This window comes from Aethalodelphis obliquidens, unplaced genomic scaffold, assembly GCF_003676395.1.
Source record: "Aethalodelphis obliquidens isolate GAN/ISIS:26980383/991018 unplaced genomic scaffold, ASM367639v1 scaffold2, whole genome shotgun sequence".
Taxonomy (NCBI): Eukaryota; Metazoa; Chordata; class Mammalia; order Artiodactyla; family Delphinidae; genus Aethalodelphis; species Aethalodelphis obliquidens.
In genome coordinates this window covers 18,415,321-18,441,282 of record NW_020837946.1, presented here as the reverse complement: position 1 = coordinate 18,441,282, position 25,962 = coordinate 18,415,321, and the positions used below count along the sequence as shown (strand labels likewise).

The 25,962-nt window shown below is 49.6% G+C and overlaps 3 protein-coding genes across 5 annotated transcripts in view; all 3 read right to left on the bottom strand.

The window, feature by feature from the left end:
- Nucleotides 1–11,064, bottom strand: part of NHEJ1 (non-homologous end joining factor 1) — a 76,828-nt gene extending 65,764 nt beyond the window's left edge. The window contains exons 1-3 of one of the 2 annotated variants that reach the window (XM_027120941.1): nt 10,953–11,064; nt 7,616–7,792; nt 6,942–7,154 (exon numbers count right to left, since the gene is read on the bottom strand). In XM_027120941.1, coding sequence (XP_026976742.1) covers nt 6,942–7,154; nt 7,616–7,792 — 390 coding nt within the window. In that variant the 5' untranslated portion in view covers nt 10,953–11,064. Of the gene's footprint in view, nt 1–6,941; nt 7,155–7,615; nt 7,897–10,952 lie in introns of both variants that reach the window. The other variant, XM_027120947.1, reaches the window with a different exon arrangement.
- A 128-nt stretch (nt 11,065–11,192) lies between these two features.
- On the bottom strand, nt 11,193–20,368 carry SLC23A3 (solute carrier family 23 member 3). Of its 2 annotated transcripts, none has more exons than XM_027121016.1 (12): nt 18,481–20,368; nt 18,196–18,353; nt 17,961–18,082; nt 17,699–17,772; nt 17,189–17,370; nt 16,742–16,865; nt 16,479–16,587; nt 15,080–15,333; nt 14,479–14,584; nt 14,029–14,196; nt 12,917–13,012; nt 11,193–12,467 (listed from the first exon to the last, which is right to left on the bottom strand). In XM_027121016.1, the coding sequence occupies exons 1-12, from the start codon at nt 18,643–18,645 to the stop codon at nt 12,175–12,177; spliced, it is 1,851 nt and encodes a 616-aa protein (XP_026976817.1). In that variant the 5' UTR covers nt 18,646–20,368; the 3' UTR covers nt 11,193–12,174. The 2 variants fall into 2 exon arrangements, with proteins under 2 accessions (XP_026976817.1, XP_026976808.1); XM_027121007.1 differs by having other exon boundaries at nt 17,985–18,082.
- CNPPD1 (cyclin Pas1/PHO80 domain containing 1) lies at nt 20,368–25,158 on the bottom strand. The gene is made up of 8 exons (XM_027120906.1): nt 24,975–25,158; nt 24,414–24,522; nt 23,778–23,859; nt 23,493–23,613; nt 23,279–23,407; nt 22,297–22,358; nt 21,813–21,930; nt 20,368–21,578 (listed from the first exon to the last, which is right to left on the bottom strand). Exons 1-8 carry the CDS (start codon nt 25,041–25,043, stop codon nt 21,033–21,035), a joined length of 1,236 nt encoding a protein of 411 aa, XP_026976707.1. The 5' UTR covers nt 25,044–25,158; the 3' UTR covers nt 20,368–21,032.
- Nucleotides 25,159–25,962: the final 804 nt, after the last annotated feature.

Sequence of the window (25,962 nt, the reverse complement as noted above, 5' to 3'; positions counted from 1 at the left end):
ATTAAATAAATATATGAAAGAGGTTCAAGGATTTTCTTTGTGGCACAGATAAAAGGATGGGAAGAATAAAGGAGAACATGTATGAATAGATAACCTAGAGAACAGATAACCTAGAGAAGGATGTGGGGTTCCCTGGTGGTGCAGTGGTTGAGAGTCTGCCTGCCGATGCAGGGGACACAGGTTCGTGCCCCGGTCCGGGAAGATCCCACATGCCGCGGAGTGGCTGGGCCCGTGAGCCATGGTCGCTGAGCCTGCGCGTCCGGAGCCTGTGCTCCGCAACGGGGGAGGCCACAACAGTGAGAGGCCCGCGTACCACAAAAAAAAAAAAAAAAAGAGAGAGAGAAGGATGTGATACAGGTGATAAGAGGTAAGTGTGGACTCAACTCTCAGCAAAAACTGAGAGATGAAAGCAGAAGATCCAAGTAACCTCCAAGCAAGTAGGTGCAACTAAAACAGAGTATGCTAGCTGGAGTGTAATAGAAGACAAATATCAACAGAAAGTAGAGAACTGTGAAAGTCAAATCAGACCCAGACACCAATTATGAACCATTTCAGGGCTGATGATAGCCCAGAATGAGGCCAGAGTTTCCATCTGTTCCCACAAATGCAGCAAAGTCTAAGGTCACTGTTGTAATAGAAACAAGCCAGTCACCAAGAGACCAGCCTAGGAAGGAATAAACCACCCCTCCACACAGCTTGCTCTTAACCAGAGGTAAGAAGGATGTAAGCATGGCTACACTGCAGCACAGCTAGAATGATGTTCTCATATGATAATGCATAGCTATATAGAATAACCATTCCATTCACCTATACAAGGTGTCCATTAGCCGTCCAAAAAATTAGCTAAAATCGATAATTTGTGGCTGGGGGGTATTATGAAAGTTCCTTTCCCTTCCCCCAAGGAGATGAACTAAAGGAGGCAGTGAGAAGAAACGCCCTAGATCAGAGGTCAGCAAACTTTTTCTGTAAGGGCCAGAGAGTCAACATTTTCAGCCCTGTGGCCCATATAGTCCCTGTCACAATATTCAACTCTGCTGTTGTAGCAAGAAAGCAGTCATAGAAAACATGTAATAAATGAGGGTGGCTGGGTTCCAGTATAACTTTACAAAAATAAGCAGCAAGCCAGGTTTGGCCTGTTGGCCACAGTATGCCAACCTGTACCCTAGACCTAAAAAGGATAGCTTTTAGACAAGAAACCCCACAGAGGCTTGAAGTGAGGAAAAGGTACTAAAGTGGCCCATAAGATGTGCAAGCCAGACTCATCTGGATCAGGATCAGAAGTCTGGACTCTTCAGACTTGTACATTTTCATTTCCATTAATTTTCTAGTAAAACTTATTACTAAAAATTTCAGGTGTATTGTGGCTCAAACTAACAGGAAATGATTCTTTTTCTCTAAAGACAGAGTAGAGGAGAAGACACTGGGTGTGCGTTAGGGTTGCGGGAGGTTAGGGTTTAGTGGCAGCAGCTTTTGCACCAGCACTAGGACCCAAGAAATGCAGGGTAACAGTGCAGAGTGGAAGGCCGGCAATCAGGTCCAGCTATAGACACCCGTCACTTCTTTCTGTCACATAGCACATCCCAACCTAGAACTGTCTCCCAGCTCAGTCCTTAGTATAAACTTAAACCTCCAGGAAGTACTGTTCAGAATGTGACAGAAGCTCTGCTTTTGGAAAATGTATCTGCTCTAGACTCAACTCTCTTTCCTAGGAATTGTTTTAAGTTTGCTCCTTCTCAAGGGAGATCAGGAGGAAAAATAGGTGAATACTTGTATGAAAGCAAGCCAATGTTTGGTGAGTTGAATTGAAAATAATTGCCACTACCAACCAAGCAGCATCACCATCCATCTGCTGGCAGCACTCAAATAACAGAAATTCCTACAGTCAATAACCAACCTTTCTCTGGGGGCTACTTTCACAGCAATTCCTTTGAGTAGTGGTAAATATAACAGCATGAAACATGATGAGGAACAGTTTTTAATCAATGCTATGTCTAATTAAATGTGGTAATTATTGAAATTATTGATAGGACTCCAATGTCTATAGAGCATTTTTTAAAAGTTTTTTATCCTTAAATATTTCAACTTCTCAAATAATTTCATAGGATTGGGTTACACCACTCCGACTCATTGGGGTATAACTCATTTCAAAGTTAGTTGAACCCTAACTTAGATCAATTAATTAGAATAAAACATTGTGGCTGAAGCAACAGATTTCAAAGCAAATCCACAGACACTACGAAGAAAAATCTTGAAGTGCTTTAGGAGGCTGGGACACTCCCTCCCCTTCATTTACAGACAGCAACATATGAAAAGATTCAGTTCAATAAATCAATTCAACAAATACCTACTGGGTGCTGAATACACGCTCTGACCCTGTGAGGCTTCTGCCCCCAAAGAGATCACAACAGTTAAGGAAGTCAGGAAGTGTGGTGGATACAGAACAGGAGTTGCCAATCTTCTCCAGAGGAAAAGCTATTTATAATTTTCCCCAGCATCATCAGATTTCCCATAGAAATGTTCACAAGTCATAGGCAGAAGAGCAGGATGGCAGTTACCAATCCCAAGATGAAACATATCATGTTTGGATATAATGAAAAGAATAGTAGACTGGGAATTAGGAGACCAAGATTCTAGCCCTGGCTCTCATAGCACCTAGATGTGAAAATGGCTTAACCCCAAGTACTCTCATGGTCCTTGTCTTTTTTATTTTTATTTTATTTATTTATTTTTAAAATAAATTTATTTTATTTATTTATTTTTGGCTGCATTGGGTCTTCGTTGCTGCACGCGGGCTTTTTCTAGTTGTGGCGAGCAGGGGCTACTCTTTGTTGCGGTGCGCAGGCTTCTCATTGCGGTGGTTTCTCTTGTTGCGGAGCATGGGCTCAACTACTGAGCGCGGGCTTCAGTAGTTGTGGCTCGCAGGCTCTAGAGCACAGGCTCGGTAGTTGTGGTGCACGGGCTTAGTTGCTCTGCGGCATGTGAGATCTTCCCAGACCAGGGCTCGATGGCATGTCCCCTGCATTGGCAGGTAGATTTTTAACCACTGAGCCCCCAGGAAAGCCCCTTGTCTTTTTTTTAAAAAGACAAATTATGGAGTTGGACTATTTGCTCTCACAGGCCCACTATAATGCTAAGGTTAAGTAATATTACATATGTTCTCTTATTTAATCCTCACGTCTCTGTGGTAAGGTCAGGACTGGTATCGCTATTTTACAGATGAAGAAACTGAGTCTCATAAAAATTCAGTAACTTATCCAAGGTAATACAAGTAGTCAAAGTGATGGAGCTGAGTTACAAATTCAGGTCTGCCTGTGCTCCTTCTACCACCCAAAAAACCTTCAGATGTGACTCCTGGGAATCATAATCTGGCCAAAGAGGTGACAAATTTGAAACTCAAAATATGGAATATAAAGAATTACACTAGAAAAAAAAGATAAGAATGACAACAACAAAAAAGAATTACATTAGATACTAGGAAGAATAGACAGTGGGAAGGAGGGGGGGGTGATGAAGAGAAGTTGGCCAGAAGTGGAAATGGGCTTAGTGTTAGAAAGCTTTGTATATTCCATAATATCCTGCAGAGACATAAAAAGTATTACATTATTAATGTGAATGTGGTAGGGAGTGTGGGGAAATAGGTACTCTCCTACTCTCTGACATGACTTGGAGGAGTTAAGCTGCACAGTCTCTCTGGAAGACAACACAACATTACGTTAGCGAGATCAAAGATGCAAACACTCCTTGATTCAGCTATTCCCCTTCTAGGAATTTACTCACACATTTACACATAGAAAAAGTAAATGCAGGGCTTCCCTGGTGGCGCAGTGGTTGAGAATCCGCCTGCCGATGCAGGGGACGCGGGTTCGTGCCCCGGTCTGGGAAGATCCCACGTGCCGCAGAGCGGCTGGGCCCGTGAGCCATGGCCACTGAGCCTGCGCATCCGGAGCCTGTGCTCCGCAAAGGGAGAGGCCACAGCTCTGAGAGGCCCGCGTACCGCCCAAAAAAAAAAAAAAAAAGAAAATGCAGGATATTCACTACATATAAAAACAAAAGAATGGAAACAATTTAAGTGTCTACTAGCAGCAGAGCAATTAAACACACGTTGATAAACTCATTCATCAAAATGCTATGTTGCCATTAAAAAATATTAAGGCAGGTCTTCTAAATGTATTGCTGTGAATGATTTCTATGTTCTAAAACTAAGTGAAAAAAGCAAGGTACTGAACACTGTGAACAGAATATTGCTATTTGTGAAAATACATATATCTAGATATGTATTTGACTATATGAGTATATTCATATGTACTGATATATATATCTACTGATATATATACATACATATACACACACATATATATGTGGCTTTGCTTGAGAATTCACAAGAAGTTGACAGCAGTAATTGCTTCAGAGAAGGAAAATGAGGGACTGGAAAGGGAGTAGAAAGGAGACCTATTTCTTCCCTACATACACTTAAATGCTATTTGAAGTGTTTGCCTTTTGCATGAGTTACTCATTCAAAAAGAATTAAATAAAAACTATGACAAGAATGAGTAACAAACAAAAATTATGACTGTGTGACCTCATAGACACACACACAAGCCTGAAATAGTATCCGCCTACATCCTCACCGGTGTCCGCTGGCTCTAACTTTTTCCCTATAAAGCTTCCTCAGGTACAGGGATTTCCCTGGGATGGCATTCTTCTTCTTTTAATAATATACCTTGAAGCATAATTATTAATAAATTGTTCTCCCCATGGCCAACCAAGATTCATTCCACTCTAAACACTGTTGCCTCTTTTTATTTATTTATAATTTATTTTATTTATTTATTTTTTTGGCTGCATTGGGTCTTCATTGCTGCGTGTGGGCTTTCTCTAGCCGTGGCGAGCGGGGGCTACTCTTCATTGCAGTCCGCGGGCTTCTCATTGCGGTGGCTTCTCTTGTTGTGGAGCATGGGCTCTAGGCGTGCAGGCTTCACTAGTTGTGACATACGGGCTCAGTAGTTGTGGCTCATGGACCCTAGAGTGCGGGCTCAGTATTTGTGGTGCACGGGCTTAGTTGTTCCGCGGCATGTGGGATCTTCCCGGACCAGGGCTTGAACCCGTGTCCCCTGCATTGGTAGGCGGATTCTTAACCACTGTGCCACCAGGGAAGCCCCTGTTGCCTCTTTTTAAATTGCAGCTCTGCAATTAGAGGAATTTGCCTAGAATAGCTAGGTTTTCTTCACCCATTACTTTCAATTATAATATCATTATACAAGTGTTCTTTACTGTATTCTTTTGAAAGAAAAAACTATTAGAGCCCATCAGCTTCCAACAAGAACTGCCTCCCCAATCTCACTCTTCTGAATTTCCAGGGCTGTGTGATATAAAATGAGAGTAGCTATTGCTAGGGCTTCCCCGAGGCTGCCCAAATGTTCTTGTGTCATAACAAGCATTATTGAGGGAACAGTGCCTCCTGGTGTTACTTAGAAAAAGTTACAGGGGTTTTGAACAAGATAAATTCTACCTAAAGCAAGGTGGAAATTTTCACAAGAAGTTCAATTAAAATCAACAAAATTGAGTGATTATTATTTGCTAAGCACTGTTAATGGGCCTTAAAAATTCAGAGGTTAGTGTTCTCCAAACACTCAAGACTAGCTTGGGTCAAAAACACTAGATCAAAAACAGGGAACAGTTTATTGAAAAGCACTTTGTTCCATCACACTATTGTTGCCAAAGCATCACACTACCTCTGGGAAACTAAAGAAGGGAGACAGGAAATGATGCCCATTTGTCTTCAGATCCCTCTGCTGATAAACCTACAACCTTAGGACCCCCAAAGAAGACCCTGTCCTCTAATGCTAAAACAAGCTCTGTTTCTATAAAAGGGTAGAAGGACAAGCAGAAGTAATTCCTGCAAACTAGTTCTTCACTCTCAACTAACTAATTGCTAATAAAAGCTCTTGGGGCCTAGAAAGCTACAAGTGAGCAGAGGACATTATCTTCTGAGTCCCTGAAAATGGGCTCTTGAATCAGACCTACCTGGGAGTCAAATTCCAGCTCATTCATTTATAAACTGGATGACTTTGGACAAATTACCTTCAATCTCAGCTTGCTACTCTGAAAAATGGCAATAATATTTATCTTGCAGGACAGGACAGTTGTGAGGATTAAATGACAAGATAATGTTCAGAAAGGTACTCAACACTGGTATATAGCCTACCCTACTACCAGAGTGATCTTGATAAATTACAAATTGGATCGTGTTAAACCCCTGCTTAAAGTTGTTCAGTGAATCCCTGTTGCCTTTTGGGTAAAATCCAAACTCATTAGAATCCTTCAAGATCTGGCCACTGTCTACCTCATTTCTCACGGCTCCCTGTAGTCATGAAGTTCCCCCACTTGCCCCACACTTATACATCTCCACACCTCTCAGAATGCATTCATGCCTAAAATGATCTTTTTATTTTCTCCCACTTATTTCCTATTCATCTTCAAAACTCAGCTCAGAAACTCTCTCTTCAAAAAGGTTTTTCAGATCCTCAATCATCCTGGGCTTATCTCAATCAAAGTATATACCATAATTTATCCTGTTTCCTGTCTGTCTGCCTTCTCATTAGATTATGAACTCCAGGAATAGGCTATATTGTTTTAGATCTGGACACCCAACAATTAGCCCATAGTAGATGCTTAATAAATGTTGAATAAACCAAGTAATGAATAAAGATACCCGGTAAAGCATGTAGGCCCAAACTATGCTCCTTTTGTAAGGAAAGAATGTACCAGTCAAGAAATCTTTCTGCCTTCTTCCTAGTCAAGGAAAGTTTTCTAGTTGGAGACAAATGTCAAATGGGGTTTACCAAAAAAAAAAAAACCCACCTAAAGCTTCATTTGAGAAGCTTTGAGAAGGGGAAGCAGCTGGCATCCCTTTCCCTACCCCGTATTTGAATTGCACTTACCAGCGAAGGGCTAGCTAGGATGCAGTGGAAATTCCAATAGAATGGGAGACCAGAGAGCTCACTCCGCACCCGGAGTATCAGCGCCTCTGCCACACGATCACAGGAGAATGTAGCTTTGCCAGGGCAAGCAGTGTCCTTCAACAGTGGGCAAAGCAGATCATCCAAATGACAAAGAAAAGCCGCAGGAGGAGCAGTGAGGCGCTTGTTCAGCTCCTAAGAAGAGAGCAAGCGTTGCACAGGGTGAGAGGGCTAAAAGGAAACTGACTCCCTGGTAAGTAACAGCAAAGGAAAGCTCTGGTTAATATGAAGACAGTGGGCAGAAGAGGAAGGGAAGGGAAAATAAAAACATCAGAACAGGAAAGAAGAAAACAAAAAGAAGAGAGATCAACTGGCCTACTTCACAATTCTGCCTTCCACTGAATGCACTACAGAAACACACATACATACACACACACACACACACACACACACACACACAGACACACACCCATATGGAAAGATCCTAGGGCTAGAGGTAGAAGTGCAGAACATTAATGGGAATTGTAGCAACCTAATTTGACCTTCCTTGGCTACCTATAGGCCAATGAGCTGGGTGACGTTAATGCCCCCTGACCTTCACTAGGAAAGAAATTATGTCCACTGCCACCCACAGCAGTACTTCTCTTCACACTTACCTTGGCTCGCTGGCTGATCACACTAGTGTCCACCTGTTCATGCCACACCTGTTGAAGATCTGAAACCAGCAAGGCATAGCCCTGCTTGGTGATATAAGCCTTGGCCAAGAGGGAATTCTCGGCAAGCTGTAGCCATGCCCACGGCTGCATCAGCAGGCCTTGCTCCAGTTCCTCCATCTGCAGGAGAGTCTTAATTTAGCAAAGTGCCCCCAGGGTGCTGTAGGCCTGGGGGGACACCACTCAGAGAGTTCTCTATCAAATACATCTTGTGAAAATCCTCCCTAAGAAAACAGAAGGCATTGATTTACATTCTACCCCCTCTCCTTCACCCTCCCAGTATATAACCAGCTGAGCACCAACCTTACCACCTCTTGCCACTAAAAATCGATTTAGAATTTTGAGGGGTTTTTTCCCCATATTAAATTCCTAGAAAACATAAAATATCTCCTTCTTCTATAGCGGTTAAGCCTCAGCATATTGGTACTAGTATTTCTGCTTTCTAATAATATAACAATATGGAAACCTAAACCATTCTTGTTGCACCTTTATCACATTCCTAATAAATATGTCAATGTTATCCTTTCCCAGAGCTTCTAGAAGAGAAGAAATAGTTCTTGTTTTACAAAACATCATGTCATAAGTGTCACGCGCAGGAAATTCAAATTATTTGATCATTATCTAAAAGCAAAACTCTGGGCTTCCCTGGTGGCGCAGTGGTTAAGAATCCACCTGCCAATGCAGGGGACACAGGTTCGAGCCCTGGTCCATGAAGGTCCCACATATCGTGGAGCAACTAAGCCAGTGTGCCACAACTATGGAGCCTGCGCTCTACAGCCCGCGAGCCACAACTACTGAAGCCCGCACGCCTAGAGCCCGTGCTCCACAACAAGAGAAGCCACCGCAATGAGAAGCCCGTGCACCCCAGGGAAGAGTAGCCCCCGATCGCCGCAACTAGAGAAAGCCTGCATGCAGCAACGAAGACCCAACACAGCCATAAATTAAAAATAAATAAATAAAATCTAAAAAAAAAAACTCTGGAAGCTCTCAGAATTTTAAATATGTGTGTGTGTGGGTATATATATATATGTATTCCCTAAACATATATATATATTTCCTAAATGAATATATGTATGTATGTGTGTGTATATATATATACATTTATATGCCCCCTAAATATATTTTTTCCCTAAATATATATACATTCTCTAAGTCAGAGATTCTTAATCTAGAGTCTATGCATGTAAACCCTCTGGAATTATGTGCAAAATTTGTGCATACCTGCATATACCCATTTGGAGGGAAGACGTCCACAGCTATGGTCAAATTCTCAAAGGGATCAATGAGACACAAATAAAGAGCTAATAACTCTGTGTCCAGAAGCAAGGAGAAAAGCCCCAACCCCATTTCAAGAAGACCCTGAATGACTAAGAAGTCAATACAAGGCACAGCACATCACAGAGGTAGAGACCACGAATTAACTCCACTTCACTCATCCACACCCACATCCAAGGCACTGCCATCAATGATATCATGCCCGGCTGCACATCCTGGAAACCAACCTTTTGACTTCAGCAACTAAATTTGTAGCCTTAATCTAGTAGATGTTCAGTAACTATGGCTACTTTACAGGCAGTTTGATCATTTTTCCGGAGGGTAAAAAAAAAAAAAGGGTGGACCTCCCTGGCGGTTAAGACTCCATGCCTCCACTGCAGGGGGCACGGGTTCAATCCCTGGTCAGAGATCCTGCGTGCGGCGCGGCGCAGCCAAACAAAAAACGTGATGTAATTTCAGTTTATAAACACAAAGTGAAGTTGGTGGGGGGAGTGCAGATCTTAGAATACAAAGAAAACAATGAAAATCCTTGGATTTCATTAACGTGGTTAACACGGTGCTGTTCTTCCAGTCATTTTCATCTCAATCTAAGCCATTATTCTTCCAACCATAACCTAGTTTTTGAAGCATGGCCTTGTAACATAATTTGTACAGTCACTAGACAGGTGAAATAGAACTATATATATTGTGATTTTTATCTGCAGCAGCCTCAAAACCTTGTGTTCAGATGATGGTATTTCAGTCACATTCCCACCTGCTGTTCCTACTGGGAAGAGAAGATCTTGGAATGATTAAGCTAGTCCTCACGGGACCAGAGTTCCACATTGCTCAAGGTCAGAAACAGCAAGTCGGTCACAAACAGCAAGTCGCCAAGCCCTTCTCTCCCTTACAGGCACTCCCCAGCGTGCGCTCTAAGAGTCACCAAAATTGGGTTGACTATCCGAGCCTGTCACTTCGGAAAGCCTGGAAGCTCAGGACCCTCACACAGTATGTTTTGTTCTGCGGGCGGGGGAGGAGTTTAAAATGTGGGATCTGGGATCAACAAGTCCCCTAAAAAGGTCTGAGAAATTCAGCATCAGACCTGGGTTTGCTGCTCCCACCACGCGTGTCCTGCTTTGAGGCCTCTATATCTCACCTTTCTCATGTTTCCTTCAAGGATGCCTTTAACCCTCACGTTAACCAGAGTCACCCGTTTATTATTTTGAATGAGGATGGGGAAGCGCCGAGGGCCAACAGAGGAGTGGGGTGGCCTAAAGCGGGTCGGCACCCAGTCCCGCACCTCGGCCGTGAGCCCCTCCCTCGGCGCAGTTCCTCCGCCATCCTGCAGAAGGCAGCAAAACCCCGGCGACCGTCCGGGCTGGGCCCCGCCCCGCCCCTCGGTCCCTTTACCACAGCTCTACCCCAGGAGACCCGCCTGGCGTCCAGTTTCCATTCGCCCTCACTAGAAAGGCCTTCACCGTTCACGTTTCTATTTTTTTTTTTTTGTATGCAGTATGCGGGCCTCTCACTGTTGTGGCCTTGACGCGCATGCTCAGCGGCCATAGGCTCACGGGCCCAGCCGCTCCGCGGCATGTGGGATCCTCTCGGACTGGGGCACGAACCCGTGTCCCGAACCCGTGTCCCCTGCATTGGCAGGTGAACTCTCAACCACTGCGCCACCGGGGAAGCCCCACGTTTCTATTTTTACAGCACCGGCTGCATGAGGCGCGGCTCGGGACCCCTCAAAGGGCAACAAAGCCGAAAACCGACTGCTTGGTGGCGCCGAGCGGCCCGCATAGGAGTACCCGCACAAACCCCGCCTCGCGGCCGGGAGGCAAGCTGCGCACGCGCGGCCCCCCGGCCCCGCCTACGCCCACCCTCGGAGGCCTGTCCCAGAACCCCGGCCGCGCGCAGGTCCCTCCTGGGAGGAAAATTCTTGGAGGAAGCGCGTTGCCAGGGCCAGCCCGCAGAGTCCGAGCAATCTCGGCCCCGGCCCTGGCCCCGATTAGAGCTCGACCCCACCTACCGTGAGCGGCCTCGAGAGCTCTCACTCTCCCCGCGGCAAGCTGGCCCGCCCGCGCAACCCGAAAGGCCTAGAGTAGGGGCATTTCCCCCCAACCACGGGGAGGCGGGGTCTTGGGACACTGGGGCGGAGCCCAAGCCTGATGTGGGCGGGAAATCTGGGCCCACGGAGCTGATAAACTGGATCCGTCAGAGGTGGAGGGACACCGTGGCCGGGAAAGCGAGAAGAGAGGCTGGAGGACTCCCTGGTAGAGAAGTGGAGGGGTAGTGCCGCCCCTCAGTGTCGCGCAGGCAGAGTAGAAAGAATGCCGGACGAAGTGCAGGAGAGGGGACCCCGGATTTGGATTTGTTGATAAACCCAAAGTCATTTCCCTTCCCTATGCGTCCAGCCTTTTTTGTTGTTGTTTTGTTTTTAAATAAAACGAGGGGATTGAACTTCACTAGATATCTCTTTTGGGTCTCCACCAGCACTCGAGTTAAGAGATGAGTCTCCCAGGCATAAATCCCATGGTCTGACCTCATCCTTTACCTCTCCTGTCTCATTTCTCCCTCCATGTACCCCCAATTTATGCTCCATCACCACAGAGAAGCTTGACATCCTTCAACTCATCTTGCACCTTGTACAACTTACTGTTTTGCTCGAGCTGAATACTTGAGCCTAAAAAATTCTCCCCATCCCTGTTCCACAACGAAAAATCCTCTTGTTAAGGCCAGCCTCAGTGCTGCTTCTATGTAAAGCTTTTCCCACGATCCCCAATCAGAACTCATTATTTCTTCTGCTTTGCTCCCATAGCGTTGTTTCGATCTTTATTGCAGACTGCTTTCTGCTTTGGATTTTAGTTGGTAATTACATGTCTTTTTAAACCATAAGTGTTTGAGAGGGCAGGGATCCTGCCTTATCCATATCTGTATTTCCAGGACCTTGCACATAGGAGGCATAATAAGTATCAGTTAGTGAACGCTGGGGTTCGAGTATAGATAGTTCACAGGCAAAATATCATTCAATCATGGCCCATAAACCATGGCCCTGCTCTGGAACAGTTGGGCCTAATTAAGAGAAGGAAAGGCAAACACACCTGTTGGGAAATGAGACCTTTAGGTGGGCCCATGTGAAACACACACACACACATCCTCTCCCTGGGAGAAAGTAGAGCCTGGGATCTGGCTCTCCAGCAAGCTGAGAGATAGGGCTAAAGTAATCAAGGTGGAAGCTGGAGTCCTGGTAATTACTGGGACCTAAGTTCTTCTCTGCTAGACCCAGGGCACTGCTCCCCAAAGCCAGGCAGCAAGTCGGCTGTCTCTCCTGGCTCAGAGGGCACTCCTTCTTCATTCCCAGAGTCTTCGGGAAGTGGGCAGAGGCAACGGAGGGGATGGGGAATGCAGGGACACAGGTTTTGGATGGAGAAAGGAAGCTCATACTCTTGAGCAGGCTTCTCCCTGGACTTCTGAGGCATCCGAACCTCTTGGGCAGTGAAAGAAGATGGCAGCCCTTGACCTAGGCCTCGCTCAAGCTGTGTGCCTGCAAAAGAGAGGGTGGTCAGGGCTTCCCTGGTGGCACAGTGGTTAAGAATCCGCCTGCCAATGCAGGGGAAACAGGTTCAAGCTCTGGTCCGGGAAGATCCCACATACCATGGAGCAACTAAGCTTGTGTGCTGCAACTACTGAACCTGTGCTCTAGAGCCCACGAGCCACAACTACTGAAGCCCTCACGCCTAGAGCCCGTGCTCCACCGCAAGAGAAGGCACCACAATAAGAAGCCCGCGCTCGCCGCAACTAGAGAAAGCCTGCATACAGCAACGAAGACCCAACAGAGCCAAAAATAAAATAAATTTTAAAAAATATATTTTTTTAATTCAAAAAGAGAGAGAGAGAGACAGAGAGAGAGAGGGTGTTCAGGCCGTTGCCCAACCCAGGAAGTGATGACTTCCTGGCCATTCCCCAGTCTGCCGGGGCCTGGCCTCAACTTACCAGGAATGGTGTTCTCTAGGAGGAAGCCCAAGAGTCCCGCCAGGAAGATGGGCTCTGTGAGCAGTGAGCGTAGTAACACATCCAAGGGGCTCCAGCCTACAGGGGGTTGGGGCCAGGCAGGAGGGGAAACTCTGATCCTATACAAAGCCAAGGAGCCTAATACTTCCAACCTAAGCCTAAGTCTTGGACCAAGGACAGATCTTTCTGAATTGTTCCATGCCCCCCCTCCTTTGTCCCTCTGCTCTCTATTTCCCACACCCAGGCCCTTCCCACAGGGTCCCTGCTCAACACCCTATCTTCTGAGCATACACATGCCCTCCAGATATGCTTCGATAGTTCCAGGCTCCCTGTCTCCTGAAAGTTTGGTATTAAAAGCCCCAACCTTATTTCCCATTTCTTACCTTCTGTGCTCTAGCCTGGGTTCCTCAACCTCAGTACTACTAACATTTTGGACTAGATACTTTTCTGTTTGAGGGGGCTGTTCTGTACATTGCAGAATGTTTAGTAGCATCCTTCTACCCACTAAGTGCCACTAACAATCACCTCTCCCCTGCTTATAACAACCAAAAATGTCTCCAGACATTGCCAGATGTTCTCTGTGGGACAAAACCATCCTCAGTTAAGAACCACTGCTATTTGCTAAGCTAAGCTAACTAAGTTACTTGCCACTCCCAGGACGTACCCTATGACTTCCTACTTCTATGTCTTTGTTTATGGTGGTTCCTCCACCAGGAATGACCTTCTCACCAAATATGTTTTTAAATCTTACCGTCCTTCAAGACCAGCTCAATGTTACTTTCTCCATAAAAGTTACCCAGATCATCTCCAACAGAAGCCATCTCTCTCACCACCGAGCACCATAGCTCTTTATCTAAACCTTTCTAGTTATGTTTCTACACATCTCATCTCTTTTTCTAGACTGTCACATCTACAGTCACCTTTGTATCCCAAGGGGCTAGCACAGTATTCAATAAATATTTGCTAAACAAGTGGATGGACTATACCAAAGCCCTTCTCTGGGTGCGGGGGCCTGGAGTCCAGAGAAACTCAAGCCTTGAGCCCTTGCTTTCCCACTGCAAAGCAACTTCTCTTTCCATCCCCCCTCTTCCCACCTGTGCTCAGTAGGACTGGAGCTTCCCGAAACCATCTTGGCAGCAACAGGGCCATGAAGATGGAGAAGCCAACAATGAAGACATTCCGCCCAGAGTCAATGTCAGCCAAGTGGAAGCTGGAGAATCCAGTAGACAGAACCACGGCCTGGGTCACCCCCAGCACCCCACCTGTCTCATACAGAAGTAATTGAAGATGTTGGGAGAGGGCTGGCACAGCAGAGAGTGTTGCAGGCCAGGGCAGGTTGTAATGGGCAGAGACCACCAAGAGGCCCAGGAGCAGAGAAGGCCAGTCAAGAGGCCAAGATATGGCTGAGAAAATAGGACAGCTGACACGTACATCCATATATCAGGGAGGCTATTCAGAAAGAAAGGATGCTGACCACCAGCAGCCAGTTGGGCCCTGCTGGGGGGTACTGGTTCAACACCAGTCCTGCTGATACATCCACTCACCAAGCACAGGCAGTGGGATGGTGGTGAAGAGCTGGACCAGCCTCGGGGAGAGCCCAAGCACCACGCAGAGCAGCCCCACCAAGTGGGCCACTCGCCGAGATCCAGCCTAGAAAACACAGCCACCTCCTCGACCGTTCAAGGTTTTCACCTGGCCGACACCTTCTCATCGTTTGGATCCCAACTCAAATGTCACTCTCCCAGGAAGCATCCCCCAGCCCTCTACCTAAAGGGGCTTCCCTTACTCAACCACTATCCCACCCCCACTTTGTTTTCTAAATAGCACTTATCACTCTTGGAAATTATCTCTTTTTTTTTTCTTAAATTGTCCACCTCTCTCTCTCGAAGTCCCCAAGAGAGCAGGGACTTCATCTGACTTGCTTCTCTCTAGAACCTCAGCCCTGGTACAGTGCCTGAGGCACAGAAGGAGTTCAGTAGTGATTTAGTGTCTTCCTCACACTCCTAGCCCTTACCACTTCTAGGTACCTCTCTAAATGAGATCACTGCTGTGAAGTGCCTGGCAGAGGGCTGGGCACAGCTGGCAATCAGTCCCCTTCCCTCTCCTGCACTTCCGGCTCCTCTCCCCCCACCCCCGTCCACATACCTGGAGAAGGCTCACCGTGCCCACGTTGGGGAAGCTGGATGCAGTGCCCATGGGGCTCCCCAACAGCCCGGCCAGCACACTGCCCAGACCCTCCAGGCTCAGCCCTCGGCTACAGGCATGCGGAGGTGGAGAAGGCAGATGCAGCAGCTGGCCACACAGGGCGTAGCAGCCCAGGGAGCTGGTGGAAGCCGCCAAGGCCATAGAGATGCCTGCAGCCAGAGCCCTGGGTGTCAGCAAGGGCCAGTCCCACTCAGCTGGGGAGGGAGAAAGAGCTGCTTTGGGGCCAGACTCACGTCTGAAGCATCCCCCTGCCTCTGACAGCCTATGACACAAGCACCCTAAAGGCCCCATTATCTCTGAAGATAATGTCTTGGGACAAAAGCATCAAACTCAGGGTAAAGACCCATCCCTTTACTGTGGTCTACAAGGTCCTCTTTGGTCTGACCCTTACCTATCTCTCTAGCCTCATCTCCCACCACACTCTGCCTCACTTCTTTCACTCCAGATACACTGGCCTTGTTTCAGGCCCTTGTACTTGTGTTGCTGGCCACTAGAGGGCCTTTGCATATGCTGTTCTCTCCACCTAGAATGCTCTTCACTCTTGCCTTTACCCAGTAAGCTCCTACTCATCTCTCACATCTCAGCTCAGTGATCACTTCCTCAAGAATGCCTTTCCTGGGAAGTCTCTGGCGGTCCAGTGGTTAGGGTTCCATGCTCTCACTGCGAGGGCCCACGTTCAATCCCTGGTCGGGGAACTAAGATCCCACAAGCCACACAGTGCAGCCAAAAAATTTTTTAATTAAAAATTAAATAAATAAAAACATAAAAAAAGAGTGCCTTTCCTGAACTCTCCAATAAAGTCAGATTCCCCATTATGACCTTTCATCACACAAGGTACCCGCCCTTTTTAATTTACCGCGTGCAATTTTACATTTACTTGGGTGACTATTTAATTAGTATCTGTATTCCCCAACAGATTATAGGCTTCATGAGTGCAGGTACCGTGTCTGTCATGTTTATCACCATGTCCCCTATCACGTGCCTAGAACATAATAAGCACTCAACAGACCACTATTAAATTGATGAGAGAGCAAATTTCATATACAATGCCTCCTCAAAAGCAATCTTTGTGCACAGGTCACCAACTCAAATGTCTGTGGGAGTAAGTAACGTAAATGTGTAAATTGGTTAAGGAGTATCAACACGCAGTGGTGGGGCTTACAGATGTCTCTAAACAGTAACAAAGACACCTGTGGTGAGCGGCTGGCATTGCCCCTCAGACTTGCAATTTCTCTCCCTTGTGTGTTTTGAGAATCCGTACAGCTAATTTCATTAACTCAGAGTCCAAAGAAAGAGACACCTTTATTTGAGTAAGAAGATGGAGGAGGAGAAAACCTACCTGGGTGAGGCAGCCAAAACCACGGTGCCTCGGTGGACAGCTCCCAGGGGGTGATGCTGAGACCCAGAAGGGCAGAGAGGATCCACACACAAGCTACTGGGATCAGCACCTGAGGGACAAGACTGAGAGGAAAAGAACCCCTCCCCCAGAACTTTTCAAGCTAGCCTTGGAGGGGTAGACAGAAACCAAAAGGTAGGGGGCCGAGCGAGCATTCCGTGCCAGCCCTTCTAACTTCAACTGCCCCTGCCCAGACCTCCACATACCGAGAGGAGCCTGAAGACAGGGATGTGAGTGTGGGTTGAAGAGGTTGAAGCTCGCCTCCAGGGGTGAGGCGGGAACAGGCGGGCGCCCAGGTGCTGAGAACAGACCACCATGAGCAGGATAAGCCTAGGAGAGGGAAGGAGCTTTACGAGCAAGAGGAAGCAGTCATCCGGAGGCGGGGCAGTGGAGGTGGGAGTGGCAGAATACCATAAAAGGGGGTCCCGGAGAAGAAAGCCCCCCATGGAGGGGGAAGGAGGGCACCTTGGGGGTCAGTGGGAGACAAGGTGAAAGTCAGGGTGAACAAATGAATCCAGCAAAAGTCCTGGATTCCAGATCCACAAAGTGTTGTCCCTTTCAAGATGGCAGCTAAACCTGGTGGAGCCAGCACCTCTGCCCTCCCCCGCTCCCACACACCCCACCGGGCACCACGCCTCTCAGGACTTACGTACAGCGATGCCAGGCCCCAGTGAGCAGAGCAGAACAGGGCTACCTCCCTGTGGGCCGAGAGCCCTGCCACAACTAGGCTGGGGGCCAGCACCAGGGGCCCACAGTGGGGGAACAAGTGGCCAGGACCCCCGAACAGCCCCAGCATGACCTGCAGCAGCCCAGAGACCACCACGGCCCCGGACACCTGGTGGAGTGGAGAAGTGGACAAAGAGAAAACATTCTGCTCAATTGAGATGACCTCAGCCTGGACATCTTAACTAATTCCAGGGAGTTCTCTGGTGGCCTAGTGGTTAGGATTCCGGGCTTTCACTGCCGTGGCCCGGGTTCAATCCCTGGTCGGGGAACTGAGATCCCGCAAGCCACGTGGTGTGGAAAAAAAAAAAATTCCAGGAGAGGTTCCCCCCACCCAACTCTTTGCCCTAGAGCCTCTCAGTCCCTGTAAAGTGGAAACAAGAGCCTCCCCAGTCGGGCACCACTCTTAGCTTTCCTCCTCCGCATCCCCACGTACTCACTTCTCGGAGAGAAGTGTTCCAGAGTTCCAGGCCGTGGCAGCCAGGTCCCCCACACAGGCGCAGCACAAGGGAGGCTGGGAGAAGTTGGGGACGTGGAGAGGAGAGAGATAAACAGGTTGGAGACCCATTGCTCTACAGTTCTGGCTGGTGCCTGACACAGCTCCAGCACCCCATGGTGCCTAACCCTCCCATCATTGCCCCATCTCAATCCTGCACCCACTTACAACTGTGTGCTCAGGTGAGCACCCAACCTCACCCTCACCCTGTGCCCTTGCTCTGTGCTCACAGTTTCCAGGTGTCCGGGTGGTCAGAGGTAGCTTCTGACTGGTCAGCACCAGACCAGGGATAAGAAACTCTAAGGATGGAGCCTGGATAAGAGGCAGCCTGTAGGAACAGCAGCCCAGGCAGGTCTGGAAACATGGGGCAGCTGAAAGCCTCCCCGAGCCTCTCCTACGCGCTGGGACCCTGTTCCCTTCTCTCCAGGGAGTTCCCCTCACCTGCTGCCCATCCAAGTTTGCAGGGCAGTAGACACGCCACATGAAAAGAGGCTGGAGGCCAGGAGCTGGGCAGGGGAGGAAGAGAGTCCTCCTGCAGGGAGACATTGAAGCAGGAGCAGGTGGGAGGCGCAGAGCAGAGAAGCCAGGACCAAGATGTGCTGCAGGCAGAGGAACAGTCTTCAGAAATAGGCAGAAATACCTACTTCCAGAGGGTTTCTCATGCCACACCTCCTCCCTCCAAACACCCCCTTCAGCCAGCACCAGTTCCTGCACCTCTGCTCCTACCTGCAGAGCCAGAAGACAGCTGAGGCCCCAGGGAGGAGACCCACACACAGAGGCCCAAGAGTGAGAGGAGGGATTTTGGACAGCAGACGGCTGCGGCAGGGAAGCCATGGTACCCTGGGAGCCCACGGATCGGAGTTGTATGGCGTTGGGGGGTGATCGGCTCATGCTGCCCTGCCTTTCGTCTTGTCTTGCCTGCCCTGGAGTTAAGGAGGGAGAGTAAGAGGTCAGAGTTTGTGTGAAGTTAGCTGCCTGGAGCGGGCAGGGGGCGGGAGTGTCAATGAAGCAGAGCGAAGGGATGAGGGATTTGGGGCAGGACACGGCCCTTTCACCTTTGCCCAGCTCTTGCACAAATTCCGTCACCCATTAACCGGGGAGCCAAGTTCTGGACCCCTCCCCCCAAGAATCTCCATCTAGAGCCCCTGTCCCGGGATAGGAGTGGTGGGGAGGAAGCCTCTAAAATAGGCTGGGGAGATTTTACAGACTGTATTCCCTCCTCACCACTGCCATTTGGAACCACCACAATTACACTGCAGTTCTCAACCCTATTAGCATCCAGCCCCGTGGACTACCTCAAAAGGAAACATCCCTACATCATGTACGACAACTCCGTATAATGTCCTCACTGTAATATAAAGGAGAAATACAAGTAATTTATCCTTTCAGTGTGTGAAAGCTTGGGCCCAACTAAACCAGAAGACAATGAAGTAGTCCAGTGCCCACCCCCATATGTGGAATCAACGTGGATGTGACAACTGCAATGCCAACTGATATCGGTGCTTTCCTGATGACACATGTACCACAGGCACTGCTGCCATTAGTGACCTGATGTTCCAAAATAGTGAACAAGTTCTTGGTAAAGTGATGAACAAAGCATAGTTTTAATTTACACAGAGGTACATTCCTAGCAAACTGAGTCTTTTTCCAAATGTGCAAAATCTATTCTGTGTTTACATGTAAAACACATAATTCTAGGCTCAGACAAACAGGCTTTTCATATACGTGACGTACATCCGGTGGTTCAAAAATTGTCTCAGGAATTCTTCATAATAAGAGGTGGGGTTCCTGAGCATTTCAGGACGTGTAGCATCCTGTACAGGGTGACTACATGCCAGCGAGTTCCTTCCCTTCAAATTTTTGTCAATCAAACAATGTCCCATAGGGACTTCCCCGGTGGTCCAATGGTTAGGACTCTATGCTTCTACTGCAGTGGGCATGGGCTCCATCCCTAGTCGGGGAACTGAGATCCCACATGCCACACGGTGCGGCCAAAAAACAAAGAAAAAGCCCCATAAATTTCCAAGATGCACCCTAGGTAGCAGCACCACCCCTGCTGAGGATCTTCTTCCATGGTCCCAGATAACCTTAGTCCAGCTGGCTGCTCCGTTTTCCTTCTTCCAGTGATAACCCAGCCTTGGTCTTCTCTTTAATAATGACGACCTAACGTGTCAGACCAGAAAGACGACCACGTGTCAGACCAGAAAGGATGTCAGGAGAGATAAGGTGCCCTTGGGCTTGCCCTCAAGCTCACGGGGCTCCGCTGGATACTTGGCTTGGCCTCTCTCCACGAGAAGTGCTTAGGGATCCACAAAGACGGTGCTCAATCAGAACTTGTGACAGACAGGGCTACGACCCCCTGGCGTGGCAGTCACCTTCTGGGCCCCACTGCATCCAAGTCGAGCAGTGCTTGAGGCCCCAGGGTGCCGGGAGCAGGGATGAGGGAGAAGCTTGATATGGGAGCCTATGGCCATCAAACAACAGGGAAGTTCTGGAATGGGGCTGAGAGAATGAGTTGCAAGATGATAGCATCAGGGAGTAGGGAGGCTGAGAAGGTAGATATGGGGAGGAGAGTTCTTCGAGGGCTGCTGCAGAAGGAAGAGTCCGAGCCACGCGACTGAAATTGTTTATTGAAATCTTGGTTCTACAAAAAGCGTGAAAAACCCAGATACAAAGCAGTGGCCAGAGAGGCCTGTGAAGAGAACACCTGGGAGAGGAACCAGAAGAGAAGGAAGCCCAGGAGCGGGAGACTAAGAAGAGAAGGGTGGAAGACGAAAGGGCCAGGTTGCAGGTCCCAGCAGTCCCTGGCTCTTCTAGACTAAGTCCCAGGGACGGGTGAGGAGAGGGTTTCCCCCCTCACCCCGCCTGCCCGCAGCAGCTCCCACCGTGGGTGGCCCTGTCAGTCCCTGCCTCTCCTGCATCAGGGACATCACATAGACCATGGCCAATGTTTCCTCCCTCCCTCCCCCCATCCTAGGAAACTCAAAAGTCTAAAAGAGCCCAGGGGAAATGGAGGGACAGGGGCTCCTCCCCTGTCCACCTGTGACACGCCCCTGGTCGCTGAGCTGAAGCTTCTCCTGGCACCACCACTGCCCTGGCCAATCAGCCAGCCACTGAGGGACGGAAGAGCAAGTGACCTTCAGTCCTTCTGCCCCACAACGCCCTTAAGCTCCATCACTCAGGAGGACAGGGGACCAGCCAAGAACCCAGATCACGCTTTGCTCCTCCAGGTTCTCAGGGACTCCCAAATCCTCTTAATGCATTCCTCAGAACCCTACCTAGCCTGGAAAAATGAAAGACTTAAGGCGGGCCAGTTCCATGATGCCGAAGAGGGAACACTGCTGGGGCTGTGGGAGCAGCGGGGGCATCGGGCTCCAAGGCCAGGGGGGAGCCAGGCCGTGGGAGTGGTACCGGGGGCTGGGGGGCCCAGTGGGGACGGTATGGTTGGGGTGGTGGCAGGTACGGCAGGCTGGGGAGTCCTTCTGGAGCTTCTGGCAAAGGGGGCAGCTGTGGAGAAGAGCGAGAGGAGCCGGAGCAGCCGGGGGAGGCAATGGTGGCGGTGCCCGTGAGGCCAGAAGGCTGCCCCAGAGTGGACGCGGCCCTACGTCGACTTCCAGGCAGCTGGAGACGTTAGCAGGAGAAGGCAGGCACCGTGGCACCGAAGCAGGTATGCAGGGTTCCGAAAGGCACCTGGAGGCCAGTCCAAGGTCTGGGGGGCCAGGTGGGGGGCTACAGGACTGCCCCAAGGACTGGTGTATTACGGCCATCGATGCCACAGCCAGGGCCACACTGCTCACATATGCCATAGCTAACAGGCAGGACACCTGCAGGAGAGGGATTAAGAAAGGTCAGTGCCCAGATCCCCTTCCCCCAAACCCGCTTCTCACTGTCCTTAACACACCCACCCCTTATTTCTGGACACCTGGACTCAAGTGAGAGCTCTCTATCACCTTCTACTCCCAAACCTCATCTCCTGAGCCTTTCCGTATTTGCTTTCCATCATCCCACCCTACACCGCAGCCGGCTCAAGCTCCCTATCCTTCCTGACCCCTCCTCACCTTTGCCAGCCACTGGCAGAGGGAGCCCAGGGCCAGCTGCCAGGCAGGCTGCTCCAGCAGCACACACAGGTCTGTGTAGGTGTACCAGCCCCGCCGGCGGCCCTGCTGCTCAGCCACGCTGCACAAAGAGGAGAAAAGACAGAGAGCGTCTGCAACCCTCCTGCAGCTGGCCCACTGGCACGCTCTTTCCCCTGGGGACCCGCCAGGAAACACTAGGGAACTTGTTAAATGTACAGATTCCTAGACTACCCGTTGATCCAGAAACTGAGAATGAGACAAAGATCTGTATTTTAAATAAGCTTCTCCCACCCTCCCAAAGGTTATTACAAAGAGGACCGCAGACAGCTTTGGGAACCACTACCTTGGGCGATTCTTTTTCCCGTCTTCTCTCTCCCCCAGTTACACACACCCTCATCTCTGTTTAGCTCCTATGGCTGAAGCCTCCCCCAAATCCCTCGACCTCTTCCTAAATCCTGGAACCTACCAGCTCTCCAGCCAGCTCAGCACCTCAAAGATCTCCCGAGGGTCAGTGTAGAGACGCCAATCCTGTGGGTAGGAAGAGAAGAGCGTCGAACCAGGCTTGGATATGAGCCACAGTCACAGTCAATTAATAACCAGACCCAGAGGAGCAAGTACAACCACTGCTACGGGTAACACTTGGCTCTTACTGTGTGCCAGATACTGTTCCAGAAGTTTTTATTTTATTTTTTTAATATGTATTTATTTATTTATTTTTGGCTGCATTAGGTCTTCATTGCCGCGCACGGGCTTTCTCTAGTTGTGGCGAGCAGGGGCTACTCTTCGTGGCAATGCGTGGGCTTCTCACTGCGGTGGCTTCTCTGTTGCGGAGCATGGGCTCTGGGCACGCGGGCTTCAGTAGTTGTGGCACGCGGGCTCAGTAGTTGTGGTTCATGGGCTCTAGAGCGCAGGCTCAGTAGGTGTGGCACACGGGCTTAGCTGCTCTGTGGCACGTGGGATCTTCCTGGACCAGGGCTCGAACCCGTGTCCCCTGCACTGGCAGGTGGATTCTTAACCACTGCACCACCAGAGAAGTCCTGTTCCAAAAGCTTTTACGTATTAACTTACTTAGTCACCACATATCTGGTTTCATATTGCAGCCTCCGTTAAAAGCAAGGGGAAAAAGTATTCTTGAGGATGGTCCATACTCATAGGGAGCAAATAATCAGAGCACAGTAAGATAAGCTCTGGCCCAGAGTGTCCCCTGTGGTGCCTGGAGGATTGGTGATGAGGGATGCTCCATTTCTGGCTTCACCATGCCAGGAACCTCCAAAGGGTGTGCTTATTCCAGAAAAGCTAGAAGGGAAGACAGTAACAAGGGAAGGCACAGGGAGGACAAGCAAAAAGAGAAATGAAGAGACAGCAGAAAGCTGGGAGATAAAAGACAAAGGATGAAAGGAATATAAAGATGGGCCAGGAAAACAGAGCGAGAGAGAATAGTTACTCACCATGGCACTCAGGAAACCCCTCTCCAGGGCATTGAGAGTGGGCACGGCCACACCCCCAGCAGCTCCCCATTCATCACTGAAGACTTCCTCCTCCTCCCCTTCATCATAGAGGTACTTACTGGCCACCATCTGCAGAGGAACCAGAGGTGATGTCAGTAGAGCTCACACCGGGCTCCCGGCTCACCAGAGAGATGAAGGGAAGAGGGCATCTTACCATGGAGATCAGGAACAAGTCAGACGATGACACATGCTGTAGGTAGTCTGGGTTTCGATGCCGGAGCCGCTCAATGTACACCAGAGCTAGCATCATAGCACACGGGGAAATGCATGCCTCCCTGGGTGGCGAAAAGGATTAGTAATTAAACCCAAGGGTCTTTCAGCTCTTGTAAGTCTTATGATGCTCATCCCTGTATCTTTACAACTTCTCCTTAGAGATAACCGTTCCCCTCTCTCTAGGGCCGAAACACTCTCACTCCATCTCTCTCAATTGCAGGCTCACCGGGACACGTGGGCTACATATTTCTTCTGAAGCCTGCGAATAGGACTGGGGGCTGCCTTCTGGAGCAGTTCCACAGCGATGTCTGCAGGGGGCAGAAGGAAAACAGTGAGCAAACAACTCCTCCAAAGTTGTCCCCACTGTTATCACCCAAAACTGTATTATCTGAGGCCTTGGGGGCAGAACCATAATAAAAAATAGACATCGAATTCTCCCACACTGAGACGAAAAGCCCATTCCAGGTTTGAATTTCAGCTCCTTCCAGGAGGAAGGCTTACTTCCCTGTCACCTGAAATTATCTAGATTTGTTCTTTACTCTAATTCATTTGAAAAGGTACACATGCGTTGTTTCGGAAATATATGACATGTATCCTCGGAAAATTTAAAGTTTCTGGTATACAAATCAAGAATGATATAGAAAAAAAAAGAGAATGATATAGACTTGTAAAATAGCCATGTCTCCTCCTCATCTAGGCTTTTAAAAAAAAGTGAAACACAAACCTAGTGCTTACACCAATCAAATGCACCAGCTATGAAGAGACAGTGCAGTTCCCAGGGTACACCTAGAGTCATTTTGGTGACCACTGACAACCCCATTTTCAGGCTTCTCGTTGGCCCATTCGCACAACACTGTCTAACCTGCCACAGGGCTGGAGAGCTCCTCCAAGCTACAATCAGCTTCCCAGTCCCAGCCATAGTAGAGTCTCCTTCGGATCCGAGCACTCAGCTTCTGGTGTCCTGGGAGGAACTGAACAGGGCAGGAGGGTGGTGGAGAGCGAAGGGCAGGGAAGGATATGATGGAGATCGTGGATCCCGGCTGGAAGGGGGGTGCCGGACGAGAGGCCTGCCTCACCACTAGCGCGGCCCATGCCCCACCCAGCCCCGCATTCTCCGGACTGTTTGCCAATAGCAGTCTGTCCACAGGGGGTGGAATCCTCTTCACTGAGGGCTCTGGAGGAGAAGTTCTCTGAGAAAGGCCCCGGCTGGCCACCTCCTACTCCATAGTCCTGTACCCCGCGGCTGACCCTCCGGGGCCCAAGCAGCCAGGGCCTCGGGTAGGCACGGTTAGAGCGACTACCGCCTGGTTCCCCGGCAGAGCCATCAGGCGAGATCGCGGCCCCGCTCGGGCCCCGACGGGAGCGCCCGGAGTCCCGGCTCCAAGCGCGGGGAGGCAGGGGAGGGGGCGGGCCGCACGCTCACCGTGAAGTCCTGGAAGCCGGTGAGGGAGAATGTGCCTTCTTCGTCCAGCAGGAGCCCGGCCAGGTCCATCGCGCCGCCAGCCGCCGCCCTGCGAAGGTGGAAGGAAAGGAAACGAATTGTAAGGGAGCCGCGGAACCGCCCCTGAATGCCTGTCCACCTGCCCGCCGGCCTCCCTCAAGCTGGCCCCCACCCTCGCCGGTGGAGCAACCCCCACCACTGGCCAGAGGCGACAGGCGGGGCCGGGCAGGCGGGAGCCTCTTCCTGTTCCGCTCCGGGCGGGGCTCCGGGCTCCCAGCCCCGGGATCTGGGCTCCGGACTCGGGGAGTGAAGCTCAAGGGCCAGGACGTCCACCTCACCCAGTAGAGAAGACCCGGCTTCGAGGCGCGTGTTGTGCCTTTGCCGCGCCGCGCGTCTGCCCTGCGTTTAGAGGCCGCGGGGTCGCCGCTGGCCAGTCAGGGCCCGAGACTTCCTGCCTCCCTCTGGCCCGAGCCGCCGGCCCCGACCGCCGGGAAGGAGCCGGGCTATTATTCCTGGTATCGCTGAGCCCCAGCGTGCCCTCGTCTGAGAAATCGGAACAATTCTTAGGGGACCATGGCGCAGTGAGGATGAACGAGCCCGGCTGAACTTTTCATACCGATGTAAATAAAACAAAGACTCAGGACAGGGAGTTTCTAGCAGTTGTTTTTTTAAAGAGGAGATAATACGCACACACAGAATAATATACATAAAAAAGCGTCAGGAAGAGTACACAAAAATTTAACAGTAGTGAATTGTGTACAAAAGGCAAGAGCAATTTTGGCTGTACATCTTCCTTTTGTACAGCTTGGAATTTTAGACCTAATTAAACACGAATTCTGTAGGATTATTGCAGAGATTAAGTGATCTCAAGGAAACACAAAACGCTTGTTATATTTTACGCCTCAACAAATGGTGTTGGCTTCCCTGGTGGGGGAGTGGTTGAGAGTCCGCCTGCCGATGCAGGGGACAC

Bases quoted from the DNA above. Each gene is read 5' to 3' on its own strand.
- SLC23A3 (XM_027121016.1), bottom strand. From the start codon at position 18,645: ATGAGCCGATCACCCCCCAACGCCATACAACTCCGATCCGTGGGCTCC. The intron at 16,866-17,188 runs GTACGTAAGTCC...TCCCTCTCCTAG, and splicing joins CACTGGGGCCTGGCATCGCT to GCTTATCCTGCTCATGGTGG. The intron at 15,334-16,478 runs GTAGGTTTTCTC...CTCCCTCCCCAG, and splicing joins GTTTTGGCTGCCTCACCCAG to CTGAGTGGGACTGGCCCTTG.
- CNPPD1 (XM_027120906.1), bottom strand. From the start codon at position 25,043: ATGGACCTGGCCGGGCTCCTGCTGGACGAAGAAGGCACATTCTCCCTC. The intron at 23,408-23,492 runs GTAAGATGCCCT...GTTCCTCTGCAG, and splicing joins ACTTGTTCCTGATCTCCATG to ATGGTGGCCAGTAAGTACCT. The intron at 22,359-23,278 runs GTGAGTAACTAT...TCCTACCCACAG, and splicing joins GGGGTTTCCTGAGTGCCATG to GATTGGCGTCTCTACACTGA.